Raw genomic sequence first — 14,752 nt, forward strand, 5'->3', positions numbered from 1 at the left:
ACGACCTTACTTGAACAGGATCTGTTCTATAGGATCGTACCTCTGTATCCTTGAGTTCTAAGGAGACAGAAAACCAAGTCTGGTGGATGAATTATGACTGTGTGGCTAGAGCGTGATTAACGGCTTCCAATTTAATCTTCGGATTCACTGGTGCAGTAGAGGATCGTTCCTGGGTTCCATCGTGAACTTGGGATGGTCACACGGTTGTCTGACAGACTCAAACTTTTTTGTGTGGGCAAATGGTTCACAGGAAATGCATTGCTATTGTGTATTGCTATTTATGGTTCACAAGAAATAATAGGGTTTACAACAATGGCAATGGACCGGTGACTCGGTGCTTATATAGAACTATCGAAACAGTTCTACTTGGACTTGGGGCTATTGTGTGGTTTAGTTCAGCAACGCTTAATGGCTTAATGCTGCTCATGCTTTACTGTTATTATTAAGGCAGACTTTCATCTGAATAGAAGAGCTGATGTTCTAAAGGAGTTCTGCATTGCTTAAAGCTGCTGCATGTTATAACTGAATACAGGTTAGAATTGATCCTGTTACCATTTGTTTATAGACTATAAGAAAAAGGTGAAATGTTGTGGTAATTTCCTCAAATACACATTTGCAGAGTGTCTAAAAAAATAGCATTAGGATTCCTCGGAAGTAACTATTTTACAGTCATTGTAAAGATTTCTTTGATACATTCCTGATGCTGTGATGCATACAATTGATGTATACCTTTTTAAGTCATAAATAAATAAATGGTTGGAGGGATTAGATTGCTGGCTTCCTTTGGTTAACTATCTGACAACTAACCAATCACTCCTTGAAATGTATGACATTCTCTTATCATACAACAGTGCTTGAGAAAAGGTCGATTTCTACACAACCGTATGGTACCATCTTTGTTGTCATCATGCATCTGTATAAAGCTAGTGCACTAAGTTGTGTAATGGCAGGCAAAACAAGTGCCTTTTGTTGTCATATGAAACTAGCAACAGTTTGTTGTCGCTCCAAAATATTCTGACTACAAGAGATAGTTGGTTTGTGGTGGATGGTATGAAGAAATGTGGAGGATCTGCTTGAATAGCGGCAACTGTGAGACAAGATGAGAATGGCGAGACCTACATGCTCGTGGATTTGGCTGTTTTAGTCACTCAAGTATTTGATAAGAATGTGAGCTTAAGTTTTTGTAATGCTGCAGCTCTTAGAGACTGGAGTGTTTGGTACATTGTCTCCAGAAAATTGAAGCTGCAATTTGGAGGATTGGACTTTGCACTTGTATAGCCAACATAATGTATGATTATTGGCTGTAAAGCAAGAAGTCCCACATCGGTCAAAAACAATGATAATTGCATATTTATAAACGGAAGGGATAGTGTTATATGTTACGACCTTACTTGAACAGGATCTGTTCTATAGGATCGTACCTCTGTATCCTTGAGTTCTAAGGAGACAGAAAACCAAGTCTGGTGGATGAAATATGACCGTGTGGCTAGAGCGTGATTAACAGCTACTATGTGATCTTCGGACCACTGGTGCAGTAGAGGATCGTTCCCAGGTTCCACTGTGAGCTTGGGATGGTCACACGGTTGTCTGACAGACTACAACTTTTTACTCCCCATATCCTTTTTTTCTAATAGCGAGACGGTCTAATTAGTATCCGAATCCATATCTTTCATCAGCTGCGTAATGCTCATGCTTTTCGCTGGGGAAAAGAACCAAACAGATGGTGGAAGCAAACTAAACAAAAAGGTGTAGACGATAGCTGGTCTTCTGTATTTACAGCTAAGAATCTGTGAAGTGTTGTTACATACGAAGTATTCTGGTGCATAGAGTGAAGCTTCAACTTGGGATTTGGGAAGTTGGACTGTTCATAATATGCTCTCAAAGGAAACCCACTTCAATGGCTAGAGGGTAGAAATAAGATTACACCTATTGTCCCACATGGGAAGATTATGAGTTTTTTCAGTTATTTATATATTAGAAGTGAAAAAGTTATTAATTAATTTCATAATATTTGTAATTATATATTGCGTATATTTTATTTCTGTAATTATTTTAATAATATTTCCTTCATTTTTTTTATATTTGCAACAAATCGACTTTTATACTATTCATGTGTTAACTAACTCCGCCAGTGGGTTTCCCGCTGCCAGTCCCAAGCCTGGATAAAGGAGGAGGGTTACGGTAGGCCAGTGACAGCCAGTATAAAACTTCGTCACATCCCATGACATGAGCCAAACAGATATTTTCGTGGGGGCGTTCCCTACTCAGCGACGCGCTGCACTTCCTAGACCCGGGTGTAGTGATAAGTATGCAAGGGTTGCTAGGTCGTCGCCCAGAAGCGACGCGCCACATTGCCCGAGTGTGGTGTCAAATGAGCAAGGGCGTGCCATTGGGGCGTTCCCTACTGAGCGACGCGCTGCACTTCCCAGACCCGGGTGCAGTGATAAGTATGTAAGGGTTGCTAGGTCGTCGCCCAGAAGCGACGCGCCATATTGCCCAATTGTGGTGTCAAATAATCAAGGGCTTGGAGTTGGGATCAGGAGGGAGCGTGGGAGAAAAGAATTTAGTTTGCGGATTGGTTCTTGGAATGTGGGGTCTCTTACGGGAAAATCAGCAGAATTGGTAGAAGTAATGAAAAGACGACGCGTGAACATCATGTGCCTCCAAGAGACAAGATGGACAGGAGAAGGAGCTCGAGGCTTGGTTTTGGGGTATAAGGTATGGTATGTTGGGCAAGAAACGAGCCACAGAACAAGGAATGGTGGAGCTAGGAACGGAGTTGGTGTGGTTCTCGATGAGAGGTTGGCAAAAGAGGTGATCGAGGTCTATCGGAAGAACGATAGGTTGATAAGGCTGAAGTTGCTATGTGGCAAGGAGATTGTGAATGTTATCAGTGCTTATGCTCCCCAAGTGGGTTTAGATGCAGAAGAGAAACGACAATTTTGGGAGGACCTAGACGAGGTGGTGCAGGGTGTCCACCACTCAGAGAAGTTATATATTGGAGGGGATCTAAATGGGCACGTTGGGGCGAGCCGAGATGGCTATGAGAGTGTCCATGGAGGCTTTGGGTATGGGCAGAGGGACGCCGGTGGTGAAGCTATTATGGATTTTGCCCAATCATATGATTTAATTTTGGCTAATACTTGGTTTAAGAAGAGGGATTCACACTTGATAACTTTTCGGAATGGAGCAAATGCAACTCAAATAGACTTCCTGCTCACAAGGAGCATAGATAGACAAAGTTGCATAAACTGTAAGGTTATCCCAGGGGAGAGTGTGGTCACCCAACACCGGCTATTGGTAATGACTATTCGTCTGAAAGAGAAGGCGAAGAAAAAAGTTAGACAAGAAGAACCAAGGATAAGATGGTGGACCCTAAGGGATGCAAAAGCTAAGGTTTTTACAGAAAAGGTAATTGAAGAAGCGGATTGGGATGGAGAGGTGGATCCGGACATGACTTGGTTACGAATGAAGAACTGTTTCCTAAGAGTGGCCAAAGAGGTCTTAGGGGAAGTAAGGGGAAGAACTTCGGTACAGAGAGATACTTCGTGGTGGAATGAAGAGGTGAAAGCAGTAATTAAGCAAAAAAGGGAATGCTATCAAGCCTTAGGAAAATGTAGGAGTGATGAAACCTTTGCAGCGTATAAGGAGGCTAAGAGTAAGGCAAAGGCAGCTGTTCGCCAAGCAAAAGAAAAGGCATATCAGGAGGTTTATGAAAAGCTTGATTCCAAGGAGGGAGAAAGGATCATTTATAAGATGGCAAAGAGAAGACAAGAGGCAAGGAAGGATATTGGCATGGTGAAGTGTGTCAAAGATAAGAACCAAATGGTCCTAGTGCAAGAGGAGGGCATCAAGGACAGGTGGAAGGGGTACTTCGATGAATTATTTAATGGAAGTAATGGAGTTGTGATAGGAGATACCTCTATGAGTGATGAAGAAATCAACATGGAGTATGTGCGAAGGATTAGGAGAGTAGAGGTGGAGATTGCACTGAGGAAGATGAAACCTAAGAAGGCGGTTGGCCCTGATGGGGTACCGATAGAGGTGTGGAGGTGTTTGGGTAAGATTGGTATTGATTGGTTAACAAACCTTTTCAACAAGATATGGACGGCTACAAGGATCCCACAAGATTGGAGGAAGAGCACCTTGGTCCCGGTTTATAAAAACAAAGGAGACGCTCAAGATTGTTCTAACTATCGAGGAATTAAGCTTATGAGCCATACTATGAAGTTGTGGGAAAGGGTGATTGAACAAAGGTTGAGGGCATGCACAAGCATTTCAGATAACCAATTTGGTTTTATGCCTGGGAGATCTACTATGGAGGCAATCCATTTGATAAGACAAATGATGGAGTTTTATAGGGTAAAGAAGAAAGATCTTCATATGGTCTTTATTGATTTAGAGAAGGCATATGACAAGGTGCCAAGAGAGATACTTTGGTGGGCAATGTTGAAGAAAGGTATCCCACGAAGGTATGTAGACCTAGTTAAGGATATGTATCGGGATGTGTCAACAAATGTGAGGACATGCGGAGGGTTGACAAAAGATTTCCCTATTACAATCGGATTGCATCAAGGGTCTGCATTAAGCCCTTTTCTTTTTGCAACGGTTCTAGATGAATTAACTAGACCAATTCAAGATGAGGTTCCATGGTGTATGCTGTTCGCAGATGATATCGTTTTGGTGGATGAGACTAAGGATGGGGTTAATGTCAAGTTGGAGCAATGGAGGCAAAGGTTGGAATCTAGAGGGTTTAAGCTAAGTCGGAGTAAGACTGAATATTTGGTATGTCGTTTTGGCACTCAGAGGGGGACAAGCAATGAAGTGGTGAGTTTGGATGGAAAGGATTTGACCATGAGTGAATGTTTTAAGTACCTAGGGTCGATCATCCAGAAGAATGGTGACATTGATCAAGACGTGACCCACAGGATTAAGTCAGGGTGGCTTAAATGGAGAGCGGCCACGGGAGTGTTATGCGACCGCAGCATTCCCTTAAAGTTGAAGGGAAAATTCTACAGGACTGCCATAAGACCAGTGTTGCTCTATGGTACAGAATGTTGGGCTTCTAAGAAAGAGCATATTAAAAAGATGGAGGTTACGGAAATGCGCATGTTAAGGTGGATGTGTGGAAACACTTTAAGAGATAGAATCAGAAATGAGGTTATTCGCAAGAAAGTAGGTGTGGCGGGCATTGTAGATAAATTAAGGGAAAATCGTCTGCGTTGGTTTGGACATGTAAGACGGAGACCCGAGGGTGCACCGGTGCGAAGAGTGGAAGAGTGGGACCATGGAGGGATTAAACGAGGAAGAGGGAGACCAAAGATGACTTGGTTGGAAGGAGTGAGGAAGGATATGAAGTGCATGGATTTACGTGAGGATGAAGTTTTGGATCGTAAGGGATGGAGGAGAAAGATTTATGTTGATGACTACACGGAATAATCAAATTTGGTTCATGTTAGCCGACCCCACTTTTGGGATTAAGGCTTTGATTGATTGATTGATTGATATGTGTTCACTTTAACTAACATTGATGATTTATACATAAATAAAAATATAGTCATGTGAGATCTTGTTAGATTCGTCTCGATTTGTACAATTTTAATATCTAAAATTTCTAATTTTTACATATTGGTAATCAATGATATTAACGATTCAAAAAAATATATCGGTAAGCGTGAAAAGAGAAGTATTGCAACTATAAAAAGAAATAAAAACCAAAGAAGTATGATTTGAGCAATGATTTTACTCACATTTTATGGAAATTGCTCAAAGAGAAAATTGTTTGATTTTACTCTCTTTTTAGTGGATTAAGGGCCTGTTCACATTTACTTAATTTCAGTTCAGTTCAGTTCAGTTTAGTTCAGCTCCAATCAGTTCAGTTCAGCTCCAATCAGTTTAGTTCAGTTCAGCTCCTAATTTCCCTCTCTCATAAAATATTCATTTCAGCTCAATTCAATTCAGTTCAGTTCAGCTCAGCTCCAATCAGTTCAGCTTAGCTCAGCTCCAATCAGTTCAGTTCAGTTCAGCTTAGCTCAGTTCAGTAAATGTGAACAGGCCTGAACCAGATTTTTTTTTCTTCCAAAAGAAAAATAAAAAATAAAATAAAATTATGGACTAACCAAATGGTTATTTTCCTAAACCCATCTATTTTGGACCCAATCAAACATATATATATATATTAAAACTCAATGGCAAGGATTGTTATCTTGCCACGTGTCGCCATATCACCCACTATCATTAGTCATACATCAATGTTTAACTAACCACCAATCCGATGACATCTTATGATGATAAAGTTGTATTAAAAAGAGTTACTCATATTCATAAATTTTAAAATTTTAATTATAAACTTATATGTGTATATTTTAACAATAATATGATTGCACTATTAATTTTATTTCTTTCATTTACTCAACCATAATTCATATAGGTTATAGTTAATAAAAATATATAACCATGCAAAGCAATTTTAAAGGTTTTTTTTTTCTTTTTAACCACAAAATCTGTTTACTCGAAGGAATTTATTATGATAGTTGAATGATAAAAAAAATCCCTTTAACAAATTGATACAATATAACATTTAAGATGCTGCATATTAAATAATGAATTTTGATTTTCAATTATATATAAAAAAAATTAAAAAATGATATTATTTTTATAAAACCAACAATATGTTTCACTATATTTTGTTATAATTTTTTTTATATACAAACAACGACCCGGGTAAAAAAACTAGTATCTTAACTAAAACCTAAGTGCTAAGCCCTTTTTTTTTTTTTTTTTTTTCTTTAAGAGCTCTTACTCAAAAAAAAAAAAAAAAAAAAAAAAAACCTCTTCTACTCCCTACATTCACGTACACAAAAGAGAGTCAGAGAGAGAAAATTTTTTTTAAAAAATCTGGTGCTGCATCACTGCTTCCCACCGTTGGAAACCACCACCCGGACAGCCACCGTGCAACAGCCGGTCCTCCCCACTTCTCTTTCCTCATTATACTAGCTAGTTTGTAAATTCATGCTTAATTTTCATATGTTTTTCCTAATGATATTAGATACTTGTTTTGATGATCTAATTATATGATGATATAAATTTATTTATTGGTTTTCAGATTTTATTATGTATAAAGTTAGGGTTTTAGACTTTGAAATTTCATGTTTTAGGGCTTAAACCGTGTTTAGCAAGTTATCTAATTATTTTATGATTTCATAATGATGATAAAGCTTGTAATTTTATAATCAATATAAATTTTCAGATTATATACTTTGCAAAATTTGGATTTTATGTTGATTGTTTCAAGGGTTTTAAGGTTTTCATGTGTAGAATACTACTATAACTATTATACTATATTTCTAAATTATTAAAAGTTCAAAACTCATACTTTATATATATAATCTGATTTTTATTTTTATTGTTACAAGGTCCAAAATAAGGGTTTTAGGTGCTTCTCCATGTTTTAATAAGCTTACTAAATGATATTACAAGTATATATGGATTCCATTAATTTCAAATTATGTTGCTAAAGTAAAATTTCAGCTTGTTTAAGTAAGTTGAACATGCTAGAATTCTATTTTCAAAGGTGTAATTTGGTGAATTTTCGATCTAAACTCATAATTGTACTTATAAACTAATTAATAGCTCATGTGTTTGGGAGGTTTAAACGTGTTGTTTTAATGATTTTTCAAAGCTTCTAAAGTCCATAAGTATTGCTGTAAATTTTGTGGCTTGCATATTGATTAAATTTTGTTTACTTGGCTTAGGAGGAGGTTTCGTAGAAGGTGAATTTTGGTTACCATGGAATCAAAAACTTGTGATGCTCAAGAACAAGGTACGGAGTAATTTTTGTCCAAATTCCGTCAATTTAGGGTTAGAGTTTCAAACTTTTTGGGCACATCTATATTTGTTCTGCTGTTGTAACTCACTATATTCTTTATATTGCTCTTTATCATGTTTTATATACATATAATATACGCATACATTGGCATTGCATGCTATTTTGGATATTATTATTTGTTTTTATTATTTTGAATAAAGATTGGATTTTCTAGTCGTTTTCGAGTTTGATTTTGTATTTTGGTTTGGCCACATTCTAGTTATATGTTGTTTGGAATATAATATGGCTCTACCAGGATGGATATGGAGGTTTCTTGTGTATTCAACATTTTTTATATATATATTTGTTGTTTCGAATATAATGTCTCTGCCTCAATCAATTGTGGAATGTTTGTCATGCTGTATGTTATTGAAGTATATGGTGCTCAAGAATTTAATTCTATATTGCAGAGAAGAAATTGGATACTGGGTCGTACTTGGACTCTAGTTCCGAGTTTGATTCAGATTTAGATGTCCAGGAAAATTCAGGGTCAGATTTAGGTTCGAGCTCTGATTTAGAGTTAGAATTAGATTCTGATCACGAGTCAGATGATAATGTGAAGAAATCAAGGGCAATTGACAAGGAACAAGCTAGGCAAGAGTGGGAAGCATGCCAAGATTTGCAGCTCAACATCCAAGAAGAATCTGATGGATTTATACTGCCAACAGAAGAGGTATTTTGTGTGTTTAAATTTTTTTTTTTCCTGTCCTGTTTTGCTTAAGTGCATTTTTATGAGATGTTATTCTTCCTGTTTTGCTTAAGTGCATTTTATGAGATGTTTAACTAACTGCCTTTCTTTTAATATTTTAGGAGCTTGAACAAGAGGCCAATCAACCTCCTGATCTTCCAAGCCTTCAAAGGAGGATAAAAGGAAGTATGTTAAGCAAGACTAGTATCATGTATAGATGCAAGATTTGACTACTATTTTATCTTCTAATTAGTATTCCGTATTATTGAAAAATGGTCATTTGTCCTCTAGTTTTTTTTGATGCAAGTATTATTCTTTGTTTACATTTAATAGATTCAGGTTTTATATTTTGTATCAAGCTGTTTATGCCTAATATCTTTTTCAATGGTGTTAGTTGTGAGGGTGCTTTCAAACTTTAAGGATTTGAGACCAGTACAAGGGGCGAGGAATAATTACATTGAGCGGCTGAAGATGGACTTGTCCTTATACTATGGCTATAATGAGTTCCTTATAGGGATGTTGGTGGAGGTGCATTTATATGACTTATTTTATGCAATGGATTTACTGCTTTGTAAATTTAGAATTTATTTTGCTTAGTTTTGTCATTGTTCTTGAGCAGATGTTTCCAGTTGATGATCTATTGAGCCTTATTGAAGCCTTTGAAAATCCTCGCCCTATTTGCATTAGAACAAATACCCTGAAGGTGTGCTCATGATTTGGATGTTCATGTGTTCTTATCCCTCTCTGTCAACTGTCTAATATAGTGCTAATATGATGTAATGCATTTGTCCTTTTTGGATGTAGACACGTAGACGAGACCTGGCTGATGTTCTTTTAAATAGAGGAATGAACATAGAACCTGTTAACAAGTGGTCTAAGGTAAAATTTGGCATTCATGTTTCGTGGGAAACGATTTGATGGTTTTGTAGCTCACTTTTTTAGAGTTATATTGATGTTTGTCTCTCATTTACAGGTTGGGCTGGTTGTGTATGACTCACAAGTGCCAGTTGGTGCCACTCCTGAATATATGGCTGGTCACTACATGGTAACATATGAACTTATTATGTGCATTATGTGTGTTTTTTTGTTAAAATTTATATGCCTAAGCAACTGGCATCTGCTTTCCTGCAGCTTCAAAGTGCAGCTTCTTTTTTGCCTGTGATGGCCTTAGCTCCACAAGAGAAAGAGAAAGTTGTGGATATGGCGTAAGTAATCATTGGTGCTTCATCTTTTACATGGAAATTTATTACTAAGTCTTCCCCTTTCTTAGCCCCCACTCCATTTTGTGTATGAGAGAGAGAGAAAAAGGGAGGGATGGAGAAATTGGTAGATGTTTATGTAGCATCATTCTGTCATCCGTGTATTAGTGTCCTTCACTCCATGCTTTGGCAGGGCTAAGCCAGTTGGTGATTCTCCTTAGTAGTGGACTAGATTGGTATAGATTTGATGATGCTAAAAGTGATACTGAAACTATTGATCCCTAACGTGATGCCTTGTCGTTCCTGTTACTGTAGGGCTGCTCCTGGCGGGAAGTCCACTTATATTGCAGCTCTCATGAAAAATACTGGTATGGTTGTATATCTTTTCTCACTGATGTGGTTTTAACTTATCTTTGTTTATGTTAGATTGCTTAATCCATTTACTCCCAAGTCTATAGAGGAGTTTTAACCTTTTTGGTGGGTATCCTAGCTGTTCTTTGTTTTATCTATTTCATTCACTATTGTGCTTTCTGTTTTCTGAACCAGGATTTTTGTATGTCTGAGATTAGCAATTTTTTTCTTATCTCGTCTTTTATCTAAATTATTTGTTTGGTTGGTCGTACTTGTGGTGATTTTTTTTTTTTCCTTTCTAAATTTCCCAACATATAGGATTAGTGTTTGCTAATGAAATGAAGAAGCAGAGGCTCCATTCTTTGTCAGCAAATATCTGCCGCATGGGGGTTACCAACACAATAGTTATCAACTATGATGGGAGAGAGGTCTGATTCTTGTACTTGCAAATTTATTTTCTGTTGTTCAGATTATAATATGAAGGTGTTCTGTTTTATATTCATTACAAAATATTGTAATTTTGCATAGAAACTGTTATAATAGGATTTTATTATTTAAATGGTGAAAATTATTTGAGAGTTATACTGAAGAACTATTGCATGTAAATCAAATCGGCACTACAAATACATCAACCCATTATTGCAGATACATCAGGATATAAAAGAAATTACATTTAGCTATCTTTACAAATGCATCTGGTATGTATTCTGATACATCAAGTCATCAACAAAATCAAAATAAAATTAAAACCAAAGTACTCTCTTTAAAAAATTCACTTATCAGTGATTGATTAAATATTTAAACCTAATTGCTATGATGGAAACATTACAAAAGATGTTGCCACATGTTGACTGTTGAGGACTTGGAAGTAATAAAGAAATTTAAAAGTGTCCTTTTCTTTTAATATTCAGATGGTGTGTAATTATTAAAGTTATGATAAATGCAAACAAGATGAAACAATAATGTGATAGGGCTAAGCAATTATGATTGGAGATTGAATTCCTGTGATGTTATGCGAGAAAAAACATGTATAAGCTAAGTAACCTGGATTTGCATTCCAAGAGTAAAAGAGATCCTTTATATACTCCATAATATTTAGAAAACCAAGCTCGGGACTAGTTTAGTAAGCTAACAAGCTATTAGCAATTCTGATTTGGATCTTAATTATTTGTCAATCCAGTGCAGCTACTACTTGATGCCTAGTTGCTTACAGAATTATTTAGTCATATACAAAATATGTGGAATGAAAATTAATAACTATATGGAGACTTCAGCATATATAATACTGATGAGTTTTATTTTTTGCTTTGGTCAACTCCATTGTAATGAGTTATAAACATGTGGATTTGTTAATTTCTAAATGTATCAGTAGAATTTATGGTCCTTGGCTTAAATGATTGTTTTATTTATTTATTTTTATTTTTTGAGATAGTTTGGCTTAAATAATTGTAAAAGACTCTCAGTTACTAATTTTGATTTGACCTTTCTAACCTGGATTTCTTGCATTTAGCTACCACAAGTGCTAGGAAGGAATTCATGTGATAGAGTGCTATTGGATGCACCTTGCAGTGGTACTGGGGTAAGTAAAGCTTACTTGTTGCTCATAGGTCTTAGTGGTAATTATTTGCTTTGTTTTTCGAAAATATCTTATCATTCTAGAAAGGGAAATATAGAACTTTTAACAAGTTAAGAGATAGTTAATCCATTAGATGACATATCCGAAGGATAAAAAGTCTTCCTAATTTGCTCAACACCAAAGGGCAGAGCTCTAGCTAAATTATGAGCCACTTCATTTTCTTCTCTCTTCACCTGAGAGGAAGTGATAAAATTAAAATGATTGCCAAGCACAATAACACCTTCAAGGATTGAATCAAAATCCAAAATCCGTGTATTTGGATGCCTTGGAGCATTTTCTAAATATCACTTTTGCTATTTGACTTCGTGATAATGCTTCTTAGTCCATACTTCTTTCCAAGTTGAGCTGCCATTGCTATAGCTATATTAGGTGGCCACCGCGCTTTTTGTCGCCCAACAGCAACAAATAGAACACTTATTTCTTAAATCTCTCACCACCATTCCCACCAGGCCACCAACCCAACCCTTCAACATTAGAGCTGTGTCCAAATTCAACTTAATCACCCTTCATGGCGGAGTAGTAGTCCAGATATTCTACAAATGGCAAATTGGAAATAGAAAAATGGTAAAACACAATAGAAAAATGTTTTGCTTGAAAGACACCCACCCTCTAAAATGTATTTGTATCAATCATACAATGTACTTAATCAGTGGCGTAGGCTTGTTCCCATAACCCTTGCTAGCTACTCTTTATAATTTTATATTGTGTGCGTGCTTGTTCAATTACAATGTGTACACCTATCTCCCCGGACCCTGGTTGGTTTTGTTCAATTACAATGTGTACACCTATCTCCCCGGACCCTGGTTGGTTTTGTTCAATTACAATGTGTACACCTTCTCCTATCTGGTGCTCTTTACTGGCACATGTTTGTTTGACAACTACCAATCTATATATAGGTCATACATCGACACATAGAATGATTTAAGACTCATACATTTTTTTTTATTTAAATCAATAGTAATCTATGTCCCTATTTGAGGAGCTTGAGGTTTGCCAATCTTTGGCCTTGAAAGAAAATGCACGAATTCAAAATGTCATAATTTTCTTTTGATTTTGTTATATCAATACATGATTTTCCTTGTCCATCTAGGTGATATCCAAAGATGAGTCTGTTAAATCTACCAAAAGCTTTGAAGAAATCCAGAAGTGTGCACATTTGCAGAAGGTTTGTACCTCTGTATGCCATTAGGGAAGATTTTCTGTTACTCTGTATGCCATTAGGGAAGATTAAATGTTCTTAATCTTTTTTTTGTCACTAATGTGCTCAACGGTGACTGCAGCAACTTCTACTGGCTGCTATTGATTTGGTTGATGCAAATTCCAAAACTGGAGGTTATGTTGTGTATTCAACATGCTCTATCATGGTTATGGAGGTTTGTAACAGAGACAAGTGTCCCCCCAACCCATCCACCATCATAAAATTCAGAAAAATGAAAGTACTTTGACTAGCACTATACTAACTATAGAATTATGCAGAACGAAGCAGTTATTGACTATGCCTTGAAGCGCAGGAATGTAAAGCTAGTTCCGTGTGGAATTAATTTTGGCCGTAAATGTGAAGGGTAATGTTAATTTTTGAACTAGAGGGAGTTAGATAAAGGGTTTGGTTTTATTTTTTTATAAATATATATACCAAACGCTCTCTTCCTTCCTTTCTGCAGATATGCTCGCTTTAGACAGTACCGGTTTCATCCATCGTTGAAATTGACAAGGCGCTTCTACCCAAACGTTCACCAATTGGATGACTTTTTTGTGGCCAAGGTAGACCTTCCTTTTAAACATAGTTTAAGCTAACCATAAATGTTAAGTTTTCCTTCGCTGTCATTAAGTTTTCCTCCAAAGTTATAGTTGAGTCCCTATAAATTTTTGCTTTTTGTTAAAGCTATAGTAAAGACCTTATTGTAGTTGCTGATGGCAAACATGTTCAAATATGCATCTTTATTTTACATGATAAAATGTGGATGTGTGATGTTAAATTGTGGCTTCAACTTCTTTGATAATGTTTCACATTATGCAGCTCAAGAAAATTAACAACACGCTGCCTAGACAAAGCTCCTTTGAGGTGCCTGAAACCGTAGAGCAGGATGCCATTTACAATGACACTGAGGAAACTGTAGAGCAGGATGCCATTTACAATGACACTGAGGAAACTGTTGAAGAGAAAACAAAGAAACGCAAGAGGATTAATGATAAGGCAGAAGAAAAGCAGCCCCCACAGAACAGAAAACTACACATTAGCCTTGTGGAAAATGGGATTGAAGAATCTCTATCAACTCCCACCCCAAAGAAGTAAAAGAGCCTGTTGTCGAGGAGATTAACAAGGATGCATCTTCTGAAAGAATTTCAAGAGGAAGGTGAGATCCTATATAGCAGTTTCAATATATGCGTTTGTTTTTTATAGGACATGATAACGAACTTACTGGAAGTTTGATTGATTTTCTTATGCAAATGTCCAGCCAATATATTCACAAACGAAGTTAGTGTAAGCTGATGGAGTGTTTTGTGTATGGGTCTGCGTACCTGTATTCATGGATGGTTTATTTATTGATGATTGGGCTCTGATTTATTCCTTACTATGATAATGTGTCATATTAAACATGGCAGTTCAAGTTCAGGGGATGATATGGTGATGCACAGTATAGTAACACATTCTAATGCGACTTTATTTTGCTTATTTATCTTTGTATGGTATAGTTTTTTTGAAGATTGTCTTACGATTTTGCTTCCATTTTGCTTTTGTATTTTCCCCTCTTTATACATGAATTGTTTGAAACCTATTGACTGTCTTGGTCAAATCATGTGTACAATTTGTCTGAACTCAGAATGCAATTGCAGAAACTTCGTTATAGGATTTAATGGTCTATTAAAATTGTAGTTTGATCACATTGCATTTGGGAAACCAATAATTATTTACTTAATTGCTTCAAACTTGTGAGGCCCTCCAATGACAAGTCACTAGTATGTGAAAGAAAACATGTTATTACATATTGAGGATATATTTTAGGATAGGA

The 14,752-nt window shown here is 36.5% G+C and overlaps 1 protein-coding gene and 2 non-coding genes across 3 annotated transcripts; all 3 read left to right on the forward strand.

Annotated features, from left to right (window-relative positions):
- LOC145615893 (small nucleolar RNA U3) lies at positions 1–218 on the forward strand. Its single transcript, XR_014107468.1, has one exon. It is a non-coding gene; the product is annotated as a small nucleolar RNA U3 (small nucleolar RNA).
- A 1,163-nt stretch (positions 219–1,381) lies between these two features.
- On the forward strand, positions 1,382–1,597 carry LOC145615892 (small nucleolar RNA U3). The gene has a single exon (XR_014107467.1). It is a non-coding gene; the product is annotated as a small nucleolar RNA U3 (small nucleolar RNA).
- Positions 1,598–7,788: 6,191 nt separating this feature from the next.
- Positions 7,789–14,118, forward strand: LOC145614032 (26S rRNA (cytosine-C(5))-methyltransferase NOP2B-like). The gene is made up of 16 exons (XM_081669041.1): positions 7,789–7,822; positions 8,278–8,540; positions 8,678–8,741; positions 8,950–9,083; positions 9,175–9,258; positions 9,360–9,434; positions 9,529–9,600; positions 9,687–9,760; positions 10,070–10,122; positions 10,424–10,533; positions 11,616–11,684; positions 12,832–12,906; positions 13,022–13,114; positions 13,218–13,303; positions 13,403–13,502; positions 13,759–14,118. Exons 1-16 carry the CDS (start codon positions 7,789–7,791, stop codon positions 14,032–14,034), a joined length of 1,662 nt encoding a protein of 553 aa, XP_081525167.1. The 3' UTR covers positions 14,035–14,118.
- The last annotated feature ends 634 nt before the right edge of the window (positions 14,119–14,752 follow it).

The sequence above is a fragment of the Chenopodium album genome, chromosome 25 (assembly GCF_948465745.1).
Source record: "Chenopodium album chromosome 25, dcCheAlbu1.1, whole genome shotgun sequence".
NCBI classification, from domain to species: domain Eukaryota; kingdom Viridiplantae; phylum Streptophyta; class Magnoliopsida; order Caryophyllales; family Amaranthaceae; genus Chenopodium; species Chenopodium album.

Coding starts and splice junctions, on each gene's coding strand:
- LOC145614032 (XM_081669041.1), top strand. CDS start 7,789: ATGGAATCAAAAACTTGTGATGCTCAAGAACAAG. Junction 9,435..9,528: donor CTGTTAACAAGTGGTCTAAG/GTAAAATTTGGC, acceptor TCTCATTTACAG/GTTGGGCTGGTTGTGTATGA. Junction 11,685..12,831: donor CACCTTGCAGTGGTACTGGG/GTAAGTAAAGCT, acceptor TTGTCCATCTAG/GTGATATCCAAAGATGAGTC.